Here is a 23,149-nt window from a genome sequence, read left to right on the forward strand (position 1 = left end):
GCCGCTAGGGGGAGCCCCGCCGCCACGCGGAGCCGCCTCTCGGCCGGCACGCCGCTTCCCGCCCGCACCCGCTTCCCGTTCCGGCCGCCCGCAGCCGCCATGTTGGCGCGCAGCGCTTGGCGCCGCCTGGCGCCGCGGTCCGAGAGACGCCGGGCGGCGAGCGCGGCCTCGGGCTACGAAGTGGTGGTGATCGGCGGCGGCCATGCCGGGACGGAGGCGGCGGCGGCGGCCGCCCGCGGCGGGGCCCGCACGCTGCTGCTCACGCACAAGATCGGCACCATCGGTACCGCCGGGGGGGGCCCTGAGGCCGGGGGCGGCGCGGCCGCACGGCTCGGCGGTGCTGAGGGTGTCCCCGTGTACTTGGCGCAGGAGAGATGTCGTGCAACCCCTCCTTCGGCGGCATCGGGAAGGGGCACCTGATGCGGGAGGTGGACGCCTTGGACGGGCTGTGCGGGCGGATCTGCGACGCGGCCGGGGTGCATTACAAAGTGCTGAACCGCAGCAAAGGACCGGCCGTCTGGGGGCTGCGCGCGCAGATCGACCGCCGGCGGTACCGGGACGGCGTGCAGGTGGGTGTGCGGCCTGTGCCGCGCGCTCCGAAAGTAATGCCTCCTGCTTATTGCCCTGCGAACCGCGATAGATACCGAGAGCACTGTAACGCTGCTTGATAGAGCAGGTTGTCAGTGCAAAACGCTATTATTTTTCGGCGTAGTAGTCGCCATTAACATTGTGTTTTTGCTAGCAATGAATAAGAGCCTGCATGCCACGCTCATAGAGGTGACCCACTGTGTCTGAAACGCACCACCTGCTCCCTCACTGTGCTCACATCCACTCTTTGGTCTCTATAAATGCAAACACGTGTCGATGAATGTCAGTGGGTGCCATGTTAACTGCGTGGAGGAATTCAGTGACACACCTTCCTTCATACACACTTCCGTGTCAGGTGCCATGTTGTCAGTCTGCCCCTCTGCTGCCATCTGTCACACAGCAACAGCATGGATCAGAATATCGGCAGGAAGGCTCAGCCTCTTCTGCCGTACCACCAACATCCACCTCTGACATAATGAGCCAACATAATAAGCTAAGAGGCATTACTTTCAGAGCAGCCCTCGTACGTTTGAAGAAGATGCAGCCAGTGGTGATGTGGCTTTATGCAGAGTAGGAGCACTGAGGTGTGCAGCAGTGGAGCAGTGCTGTATGGGATGGTGGCAGCACTGTGCTGTCAGCTCCTGCTGCTGCCTCAGGGCCATTTAGGAATAGAAGTGCTAATGTGGGAGATTCAGTGTTACTTTTTGGGTGTACATCAGCCACCGGTGGCCCAAATGTCTCAGAACTTGGCAGATTTTTGTGGTAACTCCTTTCATGACAGAAGGAAATCCTGAGCACCCCCCTGCTGACAGTCCGTGAGGCATCTGTGGAGGACCTTCTCCTGAAAGAGCCAGAAGCAAACCGCCCTGGGAAGTGCCAAGTCACAGGCGTTGTTCTAGGTATGTGTGGGTACCGCAGTGAGCACCCTTGGGCACTGTATGCTAAGAGCAGCCGCAGGTTAAACGTGTCTGATTCATCTGTGAGAAAGCTGAATGAGCCAACAGAGGCACTTCAGGCTGGATGCAAATTAAGCCGTGTTAACATCGGTAACACAATGGAAAACATCACTGGGTTGACTGGGTGTTGGGAGGTTGCATGAACTTAATCTCCCTCAGACTCATAATTCTGAATTCCATGCTGTTTTTGAGATCTTACTTGGCAAACAGGATAGAGTAGACAGCAGCAATCTAGTTTTAAACAGAACCACCAGAGTACAGGGCTTCAATGGCAGCGAAATATGTGTATCTCTGAACATGCTGTTTCAGGGGATGGAAGCACGGTGTGTGCTGGGAGCGTCATCCTGACCACTGGGACATTTCTAAGGGGTATGATCCTCATGGGGCTGGAAACGCATCCTGCTGGGCGCCTGGGAGACCAGCCGGCTGTGGGGCTAGCCCAGACTCTGGAGAAACTGGGATTTACTGTGGGCAGACTGAAGACTGGGACACCACCCCGCCTGGCCAAAGACACCATCAACTTCAGTGGTTTGGAGGAACGTGTACCTGACAACCCTCCTGTGCCCTTCAGCTTCCTCAGCAAGGCTGTGTGGATCAAGGTGGGACAGCGCATGGCAGGTGCAGGGGGAGCTGGGGAGTGCTTCTGGGAGTGGCAAGCTACAGTAGCCAGCAAGTTGTTGTAAGGGACTTGTGTGGCTGAATCATTCAGGTTGGAAAAGACCTCTAAGATCATCCCATCCAACCATCAACCCATCACCACCGGGCCCACTAAACCGTGTCCCTAAGTGCCACACCTGCCCTTTCCTTGGAAGCCTCTGGGGATGGTGACTCCACCACCTCCCTGAACAGCCTGTTCCAGCACCCAACCACTCTCAGAGACTTTTTTCCTCATAACCAACTTGAACCTCCCTGGCACAACCTAAGGCTGTTACCTCTCATCCTGTCACTGCTACCCAGGACAAGAGGCCAACTTGCATGTCACCGTGATCTCCTTTTGGGCAGTTATAGAATCATAGAATCCTTAGAGTTGTTAAGGACCTTTAAAGGTCATCTAGTCCGACTCCCTTGCAACAAACAGGGACATGCATAACCGAATCAGGTTGTCCAGGGCTTGATCCAGAGCTTGTAGGAATTGCAGTAACCTTCTGTAAATGGGGAGTGGAGAGGTGGTAATAGCATTTTAAGCCCTATGTATTTGTTGGAAAGGTTTTAAGAAGCTGAAATCTAACATTTATTACTGTTTTGAACGTCAGTCTGTCAGCTCTTTTCCAGATAGATAATAAGAGTGAAGTATTCTACATAGTGTTTTTCTTTCCAGAACTTGAATTTGCTATGTCAGTTGCATGATATTAAGAGGTTTCTTTAGTCTTCACCAAACTCTACAAACTTACTTGGAATTCCTCTGACTCATGTGATAGAGTCTGTTGCTTTTAAAGGAATGTCCATCCTGTGATTAGGAACACATTTTATAGCATAAAATACGTATCCCGGACACTATCAAGTTCTTTTCTTGGTCTGTTTTTGGGCATGTTGCTCAGGTTCTCTGATACCTCCTTTTCTGTACAGTGGGTAAGACAGCACAACCCAGCTCTACAGGAACAGAGAGCAGACTGTCACAGAAAAGCCCTTGGAGATCCTTAGAACAGAATCATTGGGTGAGAGTGCAGGGTATTGGGATTGGATTCATTTACACTGAGTTTTGGCCTCTTTCAGCCAGAAGACCAGCTGTCCTGCTACATGACTCACACTAACCTGAAAGCTCAGCAGATTGTCCTTGATAACCTCCACCTGAACGACCATGTGAGGGAGACAACAAAGGGCCCCCGGTAAGGATGTAGGACTGTATGGGGCTCTTAATGGTGTGAGTCTCTGAAGCTGTGCACCTTCCTTGCTTTGCTTCTGGAAAACTACTCTTTATCCATGTTAGATGGTGCTTGTGGTTATTTCCTGTTGCAGATACTGCCCCTCTTTTGAGTCAAAGGTGCTGCGCTTCCCAAACCGTGAACATCAGGTCTGGCTGGAGCCTGAAGGCTTGGAGTCCGATGTCATTTACCCCCAAGGCCTGTCAATGACGCTGCCACCTGAGCTCCAGGAGCAGGTGATCAGATCTATCCCAGGCTTGGAGAAAGCGAAGATCTTACAGCCAGGTGAGGGGATGAATTTCACATCTCTTTTTTCATATTGGTTATCAGTTAACCAAAAAGAAAAACAAGAAAGAAAACCAACATGTTTTCCTTGGAGCCTAGCAAACCAAAGTAAATATGAGAGAACATTATTTCTTGAATGCAGGAATTTCTCCTAGGTTGTTTCTAGATTGTAAACAAAAGTCGATAAGTCATCTTGTCCCACTGTTTGCCTTTGTTGATAAGTGAGGACCTTCCATATCCCTGCCTTAAGATCTGTCTTCTTGTTTGTTATAGGCTATGGAGTGCAGTATGACTTTTTAGACCCCCGTCAGCTGACTGCTTCTCTAGAGTCTCGTCTTGTTCAGCGGCTCTTCTTTGCAGGCCAGATAAATGGCACAACGGGCTACGAGGAAGCTGCAGCTCAGGTGAGTGAATCTGATGGCATATGCTCTGTGCTCAGGAAGGGATATTACCTTGGTGTCTGTCCTTGGCACTGAAGTAGGCTCATTTTGTGCTAATGAGATGTTCTTAATTGCGTCTCATTCTGATTGTAGGCTTGCACAGGTATCTGCAGTTGCAGTTATCGACATTGCAGTTACAAAAGCAATTGTCAGCTCTGACAGATACTTCGGTACAGAGGCTGTGCAGTGGGTACAATTACAGATATGTTGGAACGTGTTTCCTGTCTCTAGGCGTCTTGGCAGGGGATGAGTTCTTCAGAGCATGGTAGTATTGCAAAGAAGAAATTGCCTAGATTACCAGCCTGGACTGTTGCATTCCCATGATGCAACTGTACTTGTGGGCCCTTAGCATCATAGAATATCCCAAGTTGGAAGGGACCCACAAAGATCACTGGGTCCAGCTCCTGGCTCCACACAGGGCCACCCAAAAATCAGTCCATATGACTGAGAGCATTGTCCAAATTCTTGAACTCCAGCAAGTTCACCACAGATATGCAGATATTTTGGCCTTGAAGGGACTAACAGTTGTTTTTGTTTGCTTTTTCTCTGCCCAGGGTGTGATTGCTGGGATCAATGCTTGCCTACGGGTCCAAGGCAAGCCCCCTTTCATTGTCAGTCGCACCGAAGGGTATGTGGGTGTCCTGATAGATGACCTTACTACTCTGGGCACCACTGAGCCGTACCGGATGTTCACCAGCCGTGTGGAGTTCCGCATGTCCCTCCGGCCTGACAATGCTGATGCCAGGCTGACCCACAGAGGTATGTCCTTAAGTGGCTCTTGCCATTTGCAGCCCTGCCTGGTTGCAGACTTCTGTCTCATTTGCCACTGTCTGTCTCCGCAGGCTTTGAGGAAGCTGGGTGTGTGTCACAGCAGCGATATGAGCAAGCTGTTCAGATGAGGGCTGCTCTAGAAGATGGAATTGCAACACTAAAATCCCTTCAGTTCAGTGTATCCAAATGGTCCCACTTGGTACCAGAAGTTCCCATCAGTAGCAATCGAAGATCACCTCTCAGGTAAGGGATACAGACAAAGCTTTCTTGTCTGACTGTGCTTGCTCATCTGGCTGGTGGCTTTGCATGTGTCCATCTTTACCAAAGTGGTCAGTACTCCAAGATTACAACTTTTATCACCTTCCAGAGACTCATACCTGATCTTTGCTTGTAGAAAAAGCAGTACATTGGAATTTTTACTGCGCCACATCTTCTAGCACTGAGTTAGCCTCCTGAAGATTGTACTCTGACCCAGTCAGCGTTTGCTGTCTGTGTTGAGCATGTCACCAAATGGTAACTGTTCTGCAGTGGGTTACTGCGTTGCTGGAAGCTTGATAAAGCCCTCTTTTCAAAAGCTGAACTGCTCTTACATGTGTTGAGAGGAAATAGCAGGGAGGTGAGCCTGGCTCTGTAGTTGTTCTGGTCTATACTGTACTATCCTCACCTTTAAAAGTAAGAGCTGGGAATAGCTGTGATGCTGTCTGATGTGAGTAACTGTCCTTCATGTACTGTAAAAACTCACTCATGTTCTCCACAGTGCCTTTGACATCCTTCGGTATCCAGAGGCCAACATGGAGATTCTGGCAAGGGCTGTCCCAGAGCCCCTGAGAAAGTTTGCTGAATGGAGGGAACTGTCAGAGAGACTGAAAATAGAAGGTAGAGTATATGAGTATGTAGAGTATATATAGAGTATATATAAGAGTTATGACCTGCTAAGGTTTGTTCAGTAAGGGGTGCGCCAGCCCGTTCATTCCTGTGTGTTTCATTTTGTTTTGCTGGTCAGTGAAGGGAAGTGCTGTTATCAGAGTGTTGCCATAGGCCACAGTTCTGTTTGAGCACCCGAGTTTCACTTTGTGGAGTGAGATCAATTATTTGTATTTGCTTCTGGGTATTTCTTCTTCACTGCTCTGTCAAACAGACCATTCTTTCCTGGAACAAGAGCAAAAAGCAGCTGTGTATCTTAATTCCTGTACCAAATCAAAGAGTATGATTTCTTCTACTATAAGTTAGGCTCCTTAATCTGTGAGGCCGGATGCTTCCTCACATGTTTTGATCATGTGGGTGGAGTTACCCATTCTGCTTCCAGGAGTTTTAACAAGTGACTTTTTCATGTGAGCATATCTGTCTCTTTTCCCTGACCCTGCACCACAGCTGCTTACGAGTGGTGCGTAGTCAATCAACAGCAGGAAATAGAAGAAGTGCGTCGAGATGAAGCCCTCCGACTTCCAGAGGACATAGACTACTTTGCTATTGATGCATCCCTGTCAGCAGAAGTGCGGGAGAAACTGAACTCCAGCCGTCCCCAGACGGTAAGACACTGGGCCACAGTGAGGTTGAATAGCAGTAGAATCCCTCCTGTTATTTCCAAGGGCCGTGAAGGGCTGAGGAGGTGTGGGCCAATTAGGGTCAATAGTTGGGCATACCCATAGGTTTTGGTGTCAATACCCATAGGTTTTGGTGTCAATACCCATAGGTTTTGGTGTCAATACCCATAGGTTTTGGTGTCAATACCCATAGGTTTTGGTGTCAATACCCATAGGTTTTGGTGTCAGTTTTCACTAGCTTCAGAGTCTAGGTTTGTTTTAGGGTAACTCATTTCTGTTTCTGTATGCAGATCGGTGCAGTCAGCCGCATCCCTGGAGTTACACCGGCTGCTATCATTAACCTGCTGAGATTTGTGAAAGCAGAGAAGCTAAATGCTTTTCCTCAGACTGGCCAGTATTTGCCAGGGAAAATGTACTCAGAGAAAAGAACTTCCCAAACGCTGGTTTCTGCAGAGATCTCTGAAGGGGAGCTTGGCAGTACTTCTGTTAAAGCACCTTTGTGAGGTGTTTGTAGAAGGGCGTACATCTCGTGCTGGAGTACATGGCAAGAGCAGCTGTGCTCACCTGAACCGCTTCGTGGATAAAAATGATGTTGGATGGAGCCATGAAAACACAGGAATTTGCTTGTTCAGAAGATGCAGATGGTCAAAATGTGTTGCAGAGCATCTTGGAAAGGACTGAGTTTTGCTCTTTTGTGATAAGAAATGTTACCGTGCTGAACTCACTTCAGCACAAGAAGATTTGAGCTGGAGAGCACTCTGTTGACTTCAGCACTGGTGTTTATTGCTGTGCAATGGCTACTGTTTAAAGGTTTAGTGTGCTGTTAGCCAAGTGGAACCTGGGCTATAAAAGCATGTGCCGCATGAATAGTGAAACTGATGGAGGAGGTGATTGAACTTAAGCAGTGTGTCACAGTTTATTTTTTCTTGTTTTCTTCTAGAATTAAATAAAGCTTGTCTTGAAACCTGAAGTCCTTGGTTGTCACTTAACAAACTAGAAATTGTATCTGAGCTTGTATTTACTTGCAGTAGAGCTCCAGCAATTCACAGGGCCACAGTTCACAACAGGTAAGGTTCAGAGGCGCTGCAGGGTTTGCTGCAGTGCTGGTGAAGACAGCTAGAGTGAGACTGCCTGCTTAGGCTGGACAAGGCAAGGGCTGTAACAGACCTGTGCTGGACCTGGGGCTCTGGCTGGTTGATGAATGGCCAAGGTGCAGCCAGAGGAATTACAGAATGGCTTGGGTTGAAAAGGACCTCAAAGTTCACCTAGTTTCAACCCCCCTGCTATATACAGGGTTGCCAACCACCAGACCAGGCTGCCCAGAGCCACATCCAGCCTGGAAAGCAGACTTCTCATCAGCACTGGCAGTAATAGGACTTGCCCAAACTTTGGGCAGTTGGTTTGTCACGTGCCATCGGGAAACAATCCAAGCTGAGTCCTTGTCTGATTTAGCAGCAGTCTCTGGCTCATTTTTGGTTAAAACAATCTGACAGTGCACTGTTATTCAAACACTTCATTTCGTTCTCGCTTCTCAGCGTCCTCAGAGCTGACTGGGCAAACAGGCTTGGGAACAAGTTCTGTGGGAGTTAAATATAGCTATCATTTTGAAATTACATTCTGGACTGTTCTCTATTTGCTCTGCATGAGTGGTTCCTTTTCTGCCCAGAGAGAGGAGTCGGAATAAATCTGTTCTGTTGACAGAGATCCTGTCATGCAGCAGGAGTATGGCAGAGCTTGCAGATTTGTTTGGGGAATCATCACGCATCAAAATGTGTCTCCCTGTCACCAGCTACTGGCCTGCACAGAGCAGCTTTAGGCAGGTGGTCAGTAGGTCAGTGTTTGTGTCAGGGTGACTCAGAAAAGCAATGTAACTGCCCCTTCCTATCTGTGACCTGTTTCCAGCTTTGTTCTCAGTTATTTCAGCCATGTAAGCCTTGATTTTAGTGTAGGGAAGGCAGTTACACTTTCTGTGGATTAACTCAGGCTCAAGATTTGGTGCTGAAATTCTGAATATGTGAATCCAAAGAAACCCTGACTGCTGACCACCCTCCTCTGTTGAAGCCGGCTGAGCTGCTCGTCCACAATGTTGCATGTTTTGTTCAGTGCGTCGTGTTTGTATCGTTCTCATTTTTGATGTATGTGTCTGAAAATTCACCTCTTTTTCTTACAGGTAAGGCAGTAAACCCTGATGACATTCTCACACTCCGGTGTAAATCAGAGGGTGATCCCACTAAACCAAAAGGAAAAACAGGAGGTGGGGGCCTGATTTCTTTAGCAATTTAATAGTGCTCAGCTGTGCTCTAAGAGGGAAAGTTACCTCTGAAGGAACACTGAAGTTGGAAGCACATTGTTTTCCAGATCTTTGGCAACAATTGCTCTCTGTTTCAGCATGAAGGTGATCTTTGACTACTGGAAACGTTTTTAGGGTGAAGGGTTTCTCCATTCACTGGGGGTTCATGATGTTCTGATTTGCTGCAGTGTCAAGCCTGGTGCGTACACAGGTTTGAAGACTGATTGTTCCTCAGGTATGAGTTGTTTCATCTGCAGGGATTTATAACATACTTGTGAAACCGTTCTTGTTTGAGAAGACTCTTAACATCACGTGAAATCATTGCTGTAAGCAAGCAGTTCCATTTGGTTTCTAAAGAAAAACGTGTGCTGAATTTCCTGCTGTAAATAGCAAGGACTGATCAGATGCAGACGCTGTGCCATCCTCATTCTAACTGATTTGTTACAAGGCACAAGGTTTGGTTTTTATGCAGAGACAGAGTTTGGAACCTTGCATGTCCTGCGGTCTTGGTAAGCTTGGCAGGGTGGGAAGAGCAGCTCCAGAGGAGCTTGTCCTTGCCACTGATGTCTGTTTGCTTTTGCTGGGCTGTGCTATGATGAATTGCACTTTGTGCTCCTGTAACCCATCCTGTTACATCCAACCCATGTAGGCAGGGAAGGAGTATAGACGGGTCTTGAATATCTCCAAAGGAGACTAGCTTTCATTCAGACAGTACTTCAGTGTTTCCTGCTCAACTGCTTCATCTTTATTTTTGCCTGGAAGAGAAAAATAGGAAGCTGTGTTATGCCAGGAGACACTCCAAGTTGTTGCCACTCAATCTTAAATGCTCACACCGCTGCTACAGTCATCACAAGGATGCAGTGGTGACTGTACTAAATAGCTTTCCCAAGTGCCCCGCTTTGTTGGGCAGGTGTGTGTCCCATCTGAGCGTCCTCTTGTCCTTGGGTAAGTAACGATCTTCACCTAAATTCATTTTAGGTGCTTTCTCCTGAACTCTGTGCTGTACAGAGGCCTTCCAAATGCTTGCTTGCAGGGCAGTTATTGTTGTGGCTGGTGAGAAACAGGGCATGCATTTCCTCTCCTTGGGCTGATTGTTAGTGGTGACTGACATCAGGACTGTGGGAGACTGCACTGAAATCGCTATTACAAAATGGGCTGGGAAAAAAACAAATCAATTCTTCATCTTCTTCTGCTTTTACCACAGGGTGGTGCTTTAGGAAAAAAAACAAACAAGCAAACAAAAACACCAACCCTGATCGATGTTTTCATCTTTGTTGTCTTTTAAACTACTGTATAGGCTTAACCCTGCGTGTCTGAGGAAGGAGACAGATGACAGATGGGGCTTCCCATCAGAGGCTTTCCGACTCCCTCACTGCTGTCATTTAATGATCAAATGTGCAACCCAAGCCTTGCCTCTGTGCTGGGTGGTCTAGTGGTGGCAAATATTGTAGCTTGAAAGCCAGAGGCTGCAACTCTTTCACCTCTTGGCATGCTGAAGCCTCCGTATGTTGGCAAGGAATGCTGTCTCCCTGGGTGCTCAGTTGTGAGCCACAGACTCAGCTTCCCCGGCGGTGTCCCTGTGGAGCACACCCTGTTGGAGCACAGTTCAGCGCCAGCTGATGCTGCAGCAGAGGTGGGAGGCAGATGTGTGAGGGGTGAAGGCTTTCATGGCTGGCATCTTTCGCGCCTCCTGGCACAAGCCCCAGGATGCATGTTTTCAGGCACCGCTGGGGTCTGGATGATAAGCACACATTATTCCTGTTCGGAGCTTAAGGTGGGTGTCTAAGGAGCGGGCATGGAGCCAGACAGCAAACGAGCTCCCTCTATGGCTTACAGGCCAGCCAGCACTGCAGAGAGCTGACAGCAAGCTTGTGACGTGTCCCCTGGTTTGTGCATTTTATGTGGCTTAACTTGAAAACTGCCACATACGGCAGTATGTTACAGGTGTATGGGATTTCTGGAGCCCATATGAGAAGTGAGGCAACTGGCACTGCTGAGCTGGCCACTTCCAGCTGGTTCCATCCTTGTCACACAGCACCCGGTGGGACTTTGGTCCCTGTACACAGCTCCAGGGACACGGGTGGGTGGCAGGCATGAGCTGGGAGCAGCTGACCCAGAGGGACCCTGCTGTGCTGTGCACGTGACTCAGCCCTCTCGGCTTTATTGTTTGTGTGGGAATTCCTAGGATTCCTGCCCAGAAGTGAGTCTAGGAATTACCCAAGAAAAGAAGTGGCTGTGATGGGGCAGAGGAGCTCGGCTCTTCTTCAGGTTTGTTGTTTCTTTTCCCCTTACATCCCCCTTCCTTCTCCGAAGAGTTAGTGCTGCTGTCCAGAATTGCACTCTGCTGGCAGACTCTGTAAGGCTGGTTACTATTACTAGAAATAAAAGTCAAGTAACAGCAAACCTATAATTACACTTAAATTAATCTAATTTCCCCCCCATCTGGATAAAGCCATTTAAGGGTCTGCTTGTTTTATACAGACACAATTTTAACACCAACAAGCCTACATTTCTTTCTCCAAGATACCCATGTCCTGTTAGCAAAGCCACCCTTCAGCTTATAAAGCTAAATATTTACTTAAGCCATTTATTTTTTCCCTGCTTACTAAGAAACTAGCTTAGACTCGAGCTGTAACTGCAGATTTTTAAGAAGCCTGGAGTGATCCTTTTAGTAGCTAATAATAATCATAAAAAAAAAGAAAGCTGTCATAACAATCTATATATATATATGGCTGTGGTGACCAAGAAACGGTGTCAGAGAGGGTGCGTAGCAAGCTGCTACTCTGGGCTTTGGGAGAGCAGACTTTGAACTCTTCAGGGAACTGCTTGGCAGAGTAGCATGGGAGAAAGCCCCGGAGGGAAGAGGGGCCTAAGAAAGCTGGTCGGTATTCAAGGATCATCTCTTCCAAGCCCAGAAGCAGTGCACCCTGAGGAAAAGGAAGGTAGGCAAGAACACCAGGAGGCCTCTGTGGATCAACAAGGGGTGCAAGGATGAATCGCACAGGTATATCAGTGATAAAAAGGTCAGGAAGGATGTGGGCCCTCTCTGAAAGGAAGCTAGAGACTTGGTCACGGGAGATATTGAGAAATCTGAGGTGCTCAGTGACTTCTTTGCCTCAGTCTTCACTGGCAAGAGCTCTAGCCACAAAGCCCAAGTTGTGGAAAGCAATGGTAAGAACTTGGAGAAGGTAGATCTGCCTGCTGTAAGCAAAGATCAGGCTTGAGACCATCTAAAGAAGCTGAGGTACACAAATCCATGGGACATGACGAGATCCTTCCCTGGGTTCTGAGGAAACTGGTGAATATAGTTGCCAAGCTGCAATCCATCGTATTTAAAAGGATGCAGCATTCTGGTGAAGTTCCCACTGGTTGGAAAAGGGGAAACACAACCCCCATTTTCAAGAAGGGAATAAAAGAAGATCCAAGGTACCGCAGGACGGTCGGCCTCGCCTCTGTGCCTGACAGGATAATGGAGCAGATCCTCCTGTAGACTCTACTAAGGCAAATGGAAAATAAAGACAAGGTGATCAGTGGTAACCAACATGGCGTCACCAAGGGCAAGTCATGGCTGACAAACTCAGTGGCCTCTTATGATGGAGTTACAGTATCAGTGGGTAAAGGAAAAGCAACTGATGTCATCTACCTGGACTTGTGCAAAGCATTTGACACTGTCCTGCATGGTAACAATCCTGGATGCCAAACTGGAGAAAAATGGATTTGATGGATGGACCGCTCGGTTGGATGGTCGCACTCATAGAGTTGTGGTCAACAGCTCAGTGTCCAAGTGGAGACCAGTAATGAGTGGCATTGCTCAGGGACCAGTGTTGGAACCAGTGTTTTTTAACATCTTTGTAGGCAACACGGATGGGGGATCAAGTGCACCTTCAGCAAGTTTGCAGATGACACCAAGCTGAGTGGTACAGATGACACACTGGAAGGAGGGGATGCTATCCAGGGGGACCTGGACAGGCATTAGTGGTGGGCCAATGCCAATCTAATGAAATCCAATGTGGCCAAGTGCAAGGTCCTGCATTTGGGTCAGGGCAATCCCAAGCACAGATACAGATTGTGCAGAGAATGGCTTGAGAACAGCCCTGAGAGGATTTGGGAGTGCTGATTCGTGAAAGATTCAACATGAGCAGGCAGTCTGCACTTGCAGCCCAGAAGGCCAACCATATCCTGGGTTGCATCAAGAGAAGTGTGACCAGCAGGTCAAGGGAGGGGATTCTGCCCCTCTTCTCTATTGTTGTGAGACCCCACCTGGAGTACTGTGTCCAGTTCTGGGGCCCCAATACAAAAAGGACGTGGAGTTGCTGGAGCAGGTCCAGAGAAGGGCCACAAAGATGATGACAACTTTAAGGTCCTTTCTAACCCAAGCCTTGCAATGATTCTGAGAAGTTTCAGTCAGAACTGCAATAGAAGTTCTCCTGGAGGGGAAGGATGACTGGCCTTTCAGTTTCCCTCGTGGTGTGGCCTTGTGGTGAGCTGCATCACTGGGTAGCCAACAGCTGCACAACAGGGCCCAGCGTGTGGGAAATTGGGCTCCCTTCTGGCTCTTCCAGTTTGTATTGAATAACTTCCTAGATTTCACAGGCAAGGAAAAGTTGATCGTAATTGCTGCAGGCAGGGCAGGCAGGGCAGGCAGGCCCCTGACTGATGAGTGAGCTGGCTCCGCTTATTTCCAGTGACCTCAGCAGATAAAATTATTATTATATTATTATATTATTAGGAATAATTTCTTCTCCAAAAGAGTGCAGGAACGGGCTGCCCAGGGAGGTGGTTGAGACACCATCTTGGGTGTCCAAGAAATGTGTAGATGTAGTACTTGGGGGCATGGATTAGTGGGCAAGGTGGTGGTGGGTTGATGGTTAGACGAGATGATCTTAGAGGTCTTTTCCAACCTTAATGACTCTATGAGTGTGATTTAAGTGATGTTAACACAGAAGCTGCATTCACTGAGGGATGTTCCACAGGGCCGTTGCTCTCCCATCCACTCCTAGATCTCACCTGGTATGTCACCCGGCAGCTGTTGAGGAAAATGCATGTTCAGCTGTCACCTCACCGGTGCAGAGAAGCTAGCAGATTTGAATTATGTTGTGTAAGCATTTGAAGCATAAAGGATAAAAGCATAAAGGATTAAAGAGCTACTGATACACAGCCAGGGAAAGTAAACTAATTTGGGTGGAAAAAAAAGAGATTACAGTGTAACTGATTTATGACACAGAAATCATCCGAGCCTACTCAACAGTATTCAGAAAAGCCTAGGATCTCCACAGCTATGGTTTTTATGGTAACAATAGGTTTTCCTTTGGCTCTGCACCTTTGATGCTCTCTTATTCCTGAAGCAAACATTCAGCTTCCCCCATCATTCATTAAGTGTTAGGAGCATTACAGGAGAAACGATAACGCAACCCAAGGTCACCATTACTTCTGTTTATTCTTCCATTCATTTTTTGATTTGGCTATTGTTTAAGGTTTGCAATTGCAGAGGGCAAAATTCCTGACCAGAAGGAATGATTATTTGCCACGGTCAAACTACATGAAGAGTTGGAAGACTTTAAAGGTCTGGAATCTCATACCCTCAGAGATGATGATACTGATAGGACGGCGCACTGAGGAGAGAAAAAGCATCTGGTGGAAGGAGCCTGGGACATAGCAGCCATCTTGAGAAAGAGCTCAGAGAGAGAAGCACTGACCTTACAGGGCTGGGGTAAAAAAACACCAGCTGATCTGGAGAGGATTCTCTATTTTAGATCCAGGAGCAAAAAGATAAACAGATGTACAAGAAGCCAGGCTGAGTGAGACTTTGCAAAGGGTGGTGAAGAACCAGTACGAAGCTATGCAGCCATCCTCATAAAGGTAGGGAAGGGGATGGAATGGTGTTTTTGAAGGATGCTTGTGGCTCGTCACAAAATTCAGCCTAGGTCACTCGATGCTTTTTTGACTTAGTCTTCATCAGTCCTTCTCCTGTGCCTTTCCTCCCAAGGCCGACAGCAGTGCAAGTGCACAAAAGTGACCTCAGCCTGCCTTGATGCAGAGGGCTTAAAAGAATAAATAAGAAAGATTCAGCCTCCATCTTTCACAGCAAGTGAGGCTCCTAAACACGGCTACTCTGGGGATCAGTTAGAACAAGTATCAAGAGTTTGGAGCTGGATGTTGCAGAACCCAAAACACAGTGGCCAGGTGCCACTGGGGAGGCAGGGGTTGGCCAGCCCCAACAATGGCCTCCTGCCACCTCCCCAGCCCCAGGTAGGCACCACCCAGTTAGCCAATATAAATGAAAATCATATGATTTGTCTTTGTCCTTTAGACCAAATTAATGCAGTGTCCAAAGTAAAGTCTGTCACTATCCCTACTCACCCAGGGGAAGGCCAAGTAGGAAGTCACCTGGCTACAGCTGGGATGGTGCTGCTGCTTCATTTCTCAGCCAGTGCTTTGCTGTCTCCAAGTCCCTCCACACTCAGCCACAGACATCTCTGGAATACTTCTCTGTACCCAGAACCCTCCAGCATCCCAAAGTGTCCATCACCAACTAGGAAGGAAATTAGTTTCAATCTTCCAGCTCCCTGCTGCCATCATCAGCAATAAAACTCAGCAATAAAATTGATAATCCAGGTTCACTGCTGCAGCAACAGCCCTAACGTTGTAGGAGAGCACGAAAGGAGTTTGAGGTGGCTGTAAGAGTCACTTAAAGAGACAAAGCAGTCAGAATACAAATACAATCCTCAACTGTTAACATTTATTAGAAGTTGGACTGAAGTAGTTTTGATTTCCAAGTACTGTTTACAAAAGTCTAACAATTCCCCCACGTAGTCAAAGCTTAATAAAAGGACTGTGATGGCATTTCATTAGTGCATAGAAAGGAAAACTAGCCTACAATAGAAAACAAACAAACAAGAGTTGGTGTGAAATTGAGGTTGAATACTTGCAAGCGGCTGATAGCATCACACGCAGAGCATTCATGTGTATTTAACTGCGTAACGTCATCAGCTCCAGCGCTGCCTGTCCCTCTAGGCTGAACCTTTTCTCTACTGCAGGCAGAACTTCCCCTTGAACTGCAAGTGTTTGGATTCAAAAGCTTCCGGGGGGTTTTTTGGCCAGCTTTTGAACCTGACCGGATGGGCAATTTGAATTAATCTCCCAGCAGCCTTTACGATCAACAGAAAAAACAGCTGAAGAGCTTCAATCAGCTACAGAGCCTGTTTGCTGCGCTGCCTTCAGCTCTTGCTGCTTTGGTTTGCAGATCCTTCAAATGCCCGGTGCCTTCAGGCTTCAGTTTGAACCGGTTACCATACTGCAAGTTCTTTTCCAAACTGCAACACAGCAAGTACAGGCGGCATAAGACAATGCTGTCCAAAGAACAGAGAACTGCAAACAGAATGGCTGGATATTGCACATCCAGACCATGCTGGCCAAACCAAACACCCTGCTGCCCCTTAAGACTCATTGGATGAGGCAGCAGGAAGGCATAAGAAACCACATACACAGCCACACTGTAGATACAGCGTGCTAAAGCACATTTCATCCCAATTAGAACTTTGTGCTTTGCTGAACCTATTTAACCAAAGTTGCTCTTCAGCTTTATTACTGCACCAGTACATACACCTCGGTTGTTATATACTTGAGGACATTAACGAACCTTCAGAAGTAGAACCCAAGTACTGCTGTAAGAATCCTTTACTACATCCCAGCATCTGCTACTGAGATGTAAGTGCTGCAGCTGTCGCTTCCCACTGCAGTTAGCACACCTACACACTCCAATCTGGTGTAAATTCTCCAAGGTGTTTAAGAAATAGAACGTGAGCCAAAAGGGGCAAAGAGCAAAAAGCATTAGAAGAAGTAATAGCAGCTTCGGATCATCCAAGCAGTACAGACACAGCCAGTGTCAAGCATGCGGCTAAAGAAGGGAAACAGACAGTAAAACAATATAGCAGTAACTCAGAGTATTGTTCAAGAGGTGTTACAGACAACAAAACATACGGTGCCATGGAAGAGCAACCCTTCAAAGATAGGGAATTACTCTCAAGTTTATGTGGGGATGCTGTGGGGGAAGCACGTTAAAGGTTAGTAACACAACTGCATCATTAATGCAAGTCAGCTCCATTATCCATTAACTGCTTGCCTACATTGAGCAATTCAGTGCAAGGCTTCCAGTTTTATTTCAGAACCATCACCTACCACAGCTGGTACTTCATACATCCCACAATTCAACTTTACCTAGCGACTAATGGTGATTTTCTGTGGTCTCAATATACAATTCCACTACGTGTGACTGATCCAACCATTCAGAAGACTTGAAGTTTTAGTCTCACCGTGCCCTTTGGTGCTGACCTAACCCTGTGCATTAATATTGCTCTGGGAAATGTATCCCTATGTTCTTCAGCTATTGTAGAAACTGCTGCCAGCCCCAAATGCAAAGCCATCAAGCAGGACGAGTGAGCAATATCCTGTTGGAAGGTGGTAAAATGCCTGCCAGTTCTCAGCCTTGTTTTTGAAGTCAAAACCAAGTCAGTGCTTCAGGGATAGCCTGACATCACAAATGGATTTCTCTCCCCCCCCCCCCCGCCCTTAATTTAGCTATGGGATGTTTTGCAATGTATCGTAAACCATCCAGCCTAAGAAAAAAAGATAAATTGCTTTAACCTTGTAGAATGTCCATCTGATCTGAGGAAAAACCCATTTCTAACCAGAGGGCTAACAGAAACCCAGCATGAGTTCAATCCCTAAGCTTCTCAGCCTTTTTAACTGCCTGCTGACAGAGTTGTCTCGGTTCATGGAATGCACCAACATAGTTTGCCTGCTTTTTGGGTTATCCAACCTACAAACCATCTTTTAACCACAAGAAAGCACCGCAGAAGGGGAACTGTTAAGGCTTCTATACAGCTGAGCACTTCAAAAACAAAAAGGAGACTCTGCTTTACAACTTCACAACGGGCTCAATGAAGGTTCTGTTCTCATCCCACGAGGCCCGTAAGTAGGTTTTTTTTTCCCCCCTGAAAGGTTAAATATTAACCCAAAGAACACAGAGACACAGCATTGAACTTTGTTTTAATGGTCTCAAATTCTGTGACAGATTTTTTTTGGTCAAGTTTCCATTTTTAAAAAAATTGATCGATTTTTTTTTTTTTTAAAGACTAATAACTTAAACTGCCACGAAACAAATGGTCCACAAAACATTCCTTTCCTTCTGAAGCTTTTACGATGCATTGTAATCATTAACCAGTCTTTTACTATCAAACTTAAATGGCCAATTGAGACAAACAGTTCTGAGACCGTTCTTCCACCACTGATTACGACTGAGGTGGCAGCTGATGGACAGAATTTTCATTTGGCCTTCTGGGCCTTCTGAGCAGACTTTGTGACCTTGCCGGCTCCACCAGCCTTCTTGTCCACGGCCTTGATGACACCAACGGCAACCGTCTGTCTCATGTCACGCACGGCAAAACGACCTGGAAACAGAAACGTGTTTCGTCACTTTCATAGTATCATCTCATAGTATCATAGTATCGTGCGAGTTGGAAGGGACCTTAGAGATCATCGAGTCCAACTCCCGGGATTCGAGCCCTCTAGTGTAGCAGAGCAGCAGTTTCACCCCTTGCGCCACAAGGGGGATTCGAACCCGGGCCCTCTGGTGTTGCAAGCAGCGGTTCTAACACCGTGCGCCACCGGGGGCACACACTTTCTTCTCATAGTCCACGGTGTTGGCTGCATGGCAACAACACTTGAGCAGTGGCTAAGTGAGCAACTTCTGCTCCTAACTGGGATTCACATTCAGCTACCTAAGCAACAGCGCAACCATTATCCCAGTGGTTTTGGTCTCGTGTTGAAATCACAACTGAATTTAAAGCTTCTAGCTAGGATTATTTTACATAGAAAACTACATCCCAATACCAGATATCAAAGAGTACCTTCTCCAGAGCTCAGCATTAAGCACATTTTAGGAGATGCCTTACCCAGAGGAGGATAATCAGAGAAGCTCTCAACACACATGGGTTTGCCAGGAATCATATCAACAATGGCAGCGTCTCCAGATTTCAGGAACTTAGGGCCATCCTCCAGCTTCTTGCCAGAACGACGATCGATCTTCTCTTTGAGCTCAGCAAACTTGCAGGCAATGTGAGCAGTGTGGCAATCCAGCACAGGGGCATAACCAGCACTGATTTGGCCAGGGTGGTTCAGGATAATAACCTAAAAGAAAGCAAGCGAATAAGTTACACCAGGGCAATACACCAGCAGTTCTGAAAAGCTCCCCACAGACTGGTGTGACTTGGAAAGCCACAACTCTCATGTATTTGCTTAAGGCAAACCCCATCTCAGAGCACAAGTCTGTATCACCTTACAGCTCAGCCCGCTGGTAACAAAGAGCAAGGGTCTGTATTTCACAATCTAGACCGAGACAATCTAAACGCCTTCAAACAGTTGCAAAAGTCACCTGTGCAGTGAAGCCAGCAGCTTCCATTGGAGGATCATTCTTGCTGTCACCAGCAACGTTACCACGGCGGACATCCTTCACAGACACGTTCTTAACGTTGAAACCAACGTTATCACCAGGCAGAGCTTCGCTAAGGGCCTCATGGTGCATCTCAACAGATTTTACTTCAGTTGTAACATTGACGGGGGCAAATGTGACAACCATGCCTGGCTTCAGAACACCAGTTTCCACACGGCCAACTGGTACGGTACCAATGCCTACACAAGTGAATACAGAAGCCCAGTTAAGTACATTATAACCTTTACAGAGAAAAACATTTCAGGCAGGAGTTTCACACTTCTCACTCAAGTTCCCACGCAAACACTAGCACTTCTGTCCCGTACACATGCACTATGGTGAACACATACCGCCAATTTTGTAGACATCCTGAAGAGGCAGACGCAGGGGTTTGTCAGTTGGACGAGTTGGAGGCAGGATGCAGTCCAAGGCTTCCAGGAGGGTGGTTCCACTGGCATTGCCATCTTTACGGGTAACCTTCCATCCCTTGAACCAGGGCATCTGTAACAAAACAGCCCAACCATCAGTCATCTGCCCATGTTAACAGAACGAAGCTATGAAACAACTGGCCTAACTCCTTGCATCATCTTCATGTATTACTGCAGAAGAATTCATGAAGTGCTAGGATTTCACATTGACCCCAACATTTCAAAATACTACTATTGAAAAAAACCCAAACCCACTCATTTAACTATTGTTTAACTTATCTTAATGATCCTGCTACTTCAATTTCCTAATATTAAAAAAGAAAACAAAGGGAAACCTACGTTAGAGCTGGGCTCCAGCATGTTGTCCCCGTTCCAACCAGAGATTGGCACAAAAGCTACAGTGTCTGGGTTGTAGCCAATTTTCTTGATGTAAGTGCTGACTTCCTTGACGATCTCTTCGTATCTCTTCTGGCTGTAAGGTGGCTCAGTGGAATCCATCTTGTTAACACCAACGATCAGCTGTTTCACACCCAGGGTGTAGGCCAGAAGAGCGTGCTCGCGGGTCTGCCCGTTCTTAGAAATACCGGCCTCGAACTCACCAACACCAGCAGCAACAATCAGGACAGCACAATCAGCCTTTGGAAAGGTAGAAAAAAGCCCTTGTTAGAAAGCCTACACGCACACTAAAGCACATGGGCAATTTCCCTGCTGTAAACCAGCCAAGGAGCGGCCTCCCTCAACTCCCCACATCTTTTAACTTTATTTCTTTACCTGAGAAGTTCCAGTAATCATGTTCTTAATGAAGTCTCTGTGTCCAGGAGCATCGATGATGGTGACGTAGTACTTGCTTGTTTCAAATTTCCACAGGGAAATATCAATAGTGATACCACGCTCACGCTCAGCCTTGAGCTTGTCCAAGACCCAGGCATATTTGAAGGAACCTTTGCCCATCTATAAGTTTGAAACAGAAAAATATATATATATATATTTATTTAAATATATACTTTCATTTACCTCGCCAAAACCATGAAATAGACACTAACGAGCAGAAGTTATTAATAGGGAGTGACTTACATTGAAAGCTGCTGTTGCTCATAAAACTCTGGCCTAGGTTCACTTGGCGCTACTACCAAGATATGCCAACTGCTGTTATTCAACCTGTTGACACTTCAACCTTCTTGACAGCTTGTTAGCTGTGCTAACACATCTATATGATGGATCTCTTTTAAGGCTTAGTCCTACTATCAAGTGTCCACTACAGATTTTAGCTTTCTTACTAATGTCATCCCTGCTCCAGTTGGTATTTTAACAGCCACACAGCCAGCATTCACTGCATTTCCTTCTATCGTGTGCTTATGAGGTGCTATTTAATCGCTAAGACAAAACAAAGGAAAACTGGAATACTTTCCACAGGTTCACAAAATGGTACCTTAGACTCTCCCACCTCGAGACAAGCCTGAACACTGCATTTTCAATTAAACTACAAGATGCAACAGCTTAAAGCTGTGCCAGGGGAGGTCCAGATTGGATTTTAGGAGTAATTTCTACTCCATAAGAGCAGCAATGCATTGAAATAGGCTGTTCAAAGAGATGGTGAAGTCACTATTCCTGGTAGTGTCCAATGAACCTGCTGACGTGGCACTGAGGGGCATGGTTAGTGGGCACGGTGGGGATGGGCTGATTGCTGGACTACACAACTTTCGAGGTCTTCTCCAACCTTAATGATTCTGTGATTCTAAATCCAGGCCGAGACTGAAGATGGGAGCTCCCATTTTGATTCTAAGCATACAGATTTAGCTTCAGGTTCTTTATTCTATGCTTCGATGACTTCACCTTAATGTAACAGATTCAGTACTCTAGTTCAATTACCAGGACAATCTCAACCCAACTGCCTCCTTGTGGCCATAAAATGTTCTAATTTCCTTCCTTTTGCCCCTTATTCCCCCCCAGGATCCCACCACTCAGCTGCCTCGCACACCTCAGCTGCCTCCTTCTCGAACTTCTCAATGGTCCTCTTGTCGATGCCACCACATTTGTAGATGAGGTGCCCGGTGGTGGTGGACTTGCCGGAATCGACGTGGCCGATGACGACGATGTTGATGTGAGTCTTCTCCTTTCCCATTTCGGATGGTCTTTAGCTTCTTTCTTCCGGCCAAAGAGAAACGACACCTGAAAGTTCCAGAAGGAATCCCGGTTACTGCGGCCGCCCCCGTCCCGCAGCAGCGCCGCCCGCCGGGCGCCGGCCGAGGGGGCAGAGGGCCCGCGTAGCCTCGGCCCCGCCCCACCGAGGGGAGGAGGGGGAAGCAGAAGGGGGAGCAGAGGGGAGAGGCGGGCGGTGGCGGCGGCCCGGGTCCCCTACGGCGCGCCCCCCTCCGTCGCCCCGGCCGTGCAGGGGCTGTGGGGCGGCGGCGCGGGGCGGCGCGGCCACGGGCGGCGCGAAGGGCGGGGCCGGCCCTCTCCTTTGTGTGTGACTCACCCCGCCCGGGCCGCCGTCCTCCATTTTGTGAGCTGACGGCGGCAGGAAGAGCGGGCGGCCATTTTTTTTCTCGTGCCCCGGCCTTCCCTCCCCCACCGCGGACACGGACGGCGCGGCCCCGCGATCCCCGGCCGCCACCCGCCCGCGGCCGAGCGCCGTACGCCGCACACCAGCGCCAGGCGGCTCCTCCCGAAGCCAAAGCGGCGATGGGGCCTCGCGTGCTCATCGCGGCGCTGCCTCGCGCGGGCCTCCGGATGGGACACGTCGGCTTTACGCCGGCGCTCGCCCCGCTTACCCCCATCCGCCCCTCATCTCGCTTCCCCCCCCACTCCGCCATCCCCACGCACCGCTACACGGCGGCGCCGCAGCCCCACGCTCACGGTGTAAGCGGCCATCATCCCCCTAGCATCCCCGCGCCCCCCACCCCCGGGCCCGGCCTGCCCCGCCGCACGCGCCTCACCCGCAAGGCGTCGGCAAACCCGGAGCGGAAAAGAACGACGGCGTGAGCGCCGCCCCTTATATACTCTGCCACGGGGCGGGGCCTCAGCGACGCGTCACGGCTCCCGGCGGGCCCCGCGCAGCGCCCCGCCCGGCAGCGCCGCACGCGGTGCTCCCCTGAGGAGCGGCGGGGAGGGGCGGCGTGCGGCTCCGAAGCCCGGGGGAGCCGGGCCGGGCGGGAGTCGCGAGCGGCGGTCGGGGGGGTTTGCCAGCCCAGCGCCTGGAGCACGGCCAGCCGGGACGGAGGTGCCGCTCCGCCGCCTCCCGCTGAGCACGGCAGCCACAGAGTCGCCGAGCTCCGCCTCTGTCCCGCAGCTGCGGCCCGAGGGGATGCGGTCGGCGGGCTCCGGGAGTAGGAACTTGCAGAGATCCCCGCTGGCCTCGCGTTTCACGTGCGGCCAAAGAGACTCGCTTCAGCATCAGTTCGTGGCTTCTGCTTGAGAGCTCCGAACTGCGCCGTGTGCCCCCGTGCCGTGTGTTCCCTGGTGACAGGTGCCCGATGAAAGCCACCGAAAGGTGCTG

The 23,149-nt window shown here is 48.8% G+C and overlaps 2 protein-coding genes across 2 annotated transcripts; one reads left to right on the forward strand and one right to left on the reverse strand.

Moving 5' to 3' along the window:
* Positions 1-96: 96 nt before the first annotated feature.
* On the forward strand, positions 97-7,414 carry MTO1 (mitochondrial tRNA translation optimization 1). Its single transcript, XM_072333011.1, has 12 exons — positions 97-283; positions 370-569; positions 1,370-1,487; positions 1,854-2,143; positions 3,258-3,370; positions 3,501-3,691; positions 3,965-4,095; positions 4,686-4,890; positions 4,974-5,145; positions 5,660-5,778; positions 6,274-6,431; positions 6,737-7,414. Exons 1-12 carry the CDS (start codon positions 100-102, stop codon positions 6,947-6,949), a joined length of 2,094 nt encoding a protein of 697 aa, XP_072189112.1. The 5' UTR covers positions 97-99; the 3' UTR covers positions 6,950-7,414.
* A 10,353-nt stretch (positions 7,415-17,767) lies between these two features.
* On the reverse strand, positions 17,768-22,696 carry EEF1A1 (eukaryotic translation elongation factor 1 alpha 1). Its single transcript, XM_072331978.1, has 8 exons — positions 22,590-22,696; positions 21,632-21,822; positions 20,425-20,604; positions 19,993-20,289; positions 19,576-19,726; positions 19,169-19,425; positions 18,690-18,924; positions 17,768-18,185 (listed from the first exon to the last, which is right to left on the reverse strand). The coding sequence occupies exons 2-8, from the start codon at positions 21,773-21,775 to the stop codon at positions 18,061-18,063; spliced, it is 1,389 nt and encodes a 462-aa protein (XP_072188079.1). The 5' UTR covers positions 21,776-21,822; positions 22,590-22,696; the 3' UTR covers positions 17,768-18,060.
* Between the last annotated feature and the right edge of the window lie 453 nt (positions 22,697-23,149).

The sequence above is a fragment of the Excalfactoria chinensis genome, chromosome 3, assembly GCF_039878825.1.
Source record: "Excalfactoria chinensis isolate bCotChi1 chromosome 3, bCotChi1.hap2, whole genome shotgun sequence".
Taxonomy (NCBI): domain Eukaryota; kingdom Metazoa; phylum Chordata; class Aves; order Galliformes; family Phasianidae; genus Excalfactoria; species Excalfactoria chinensis.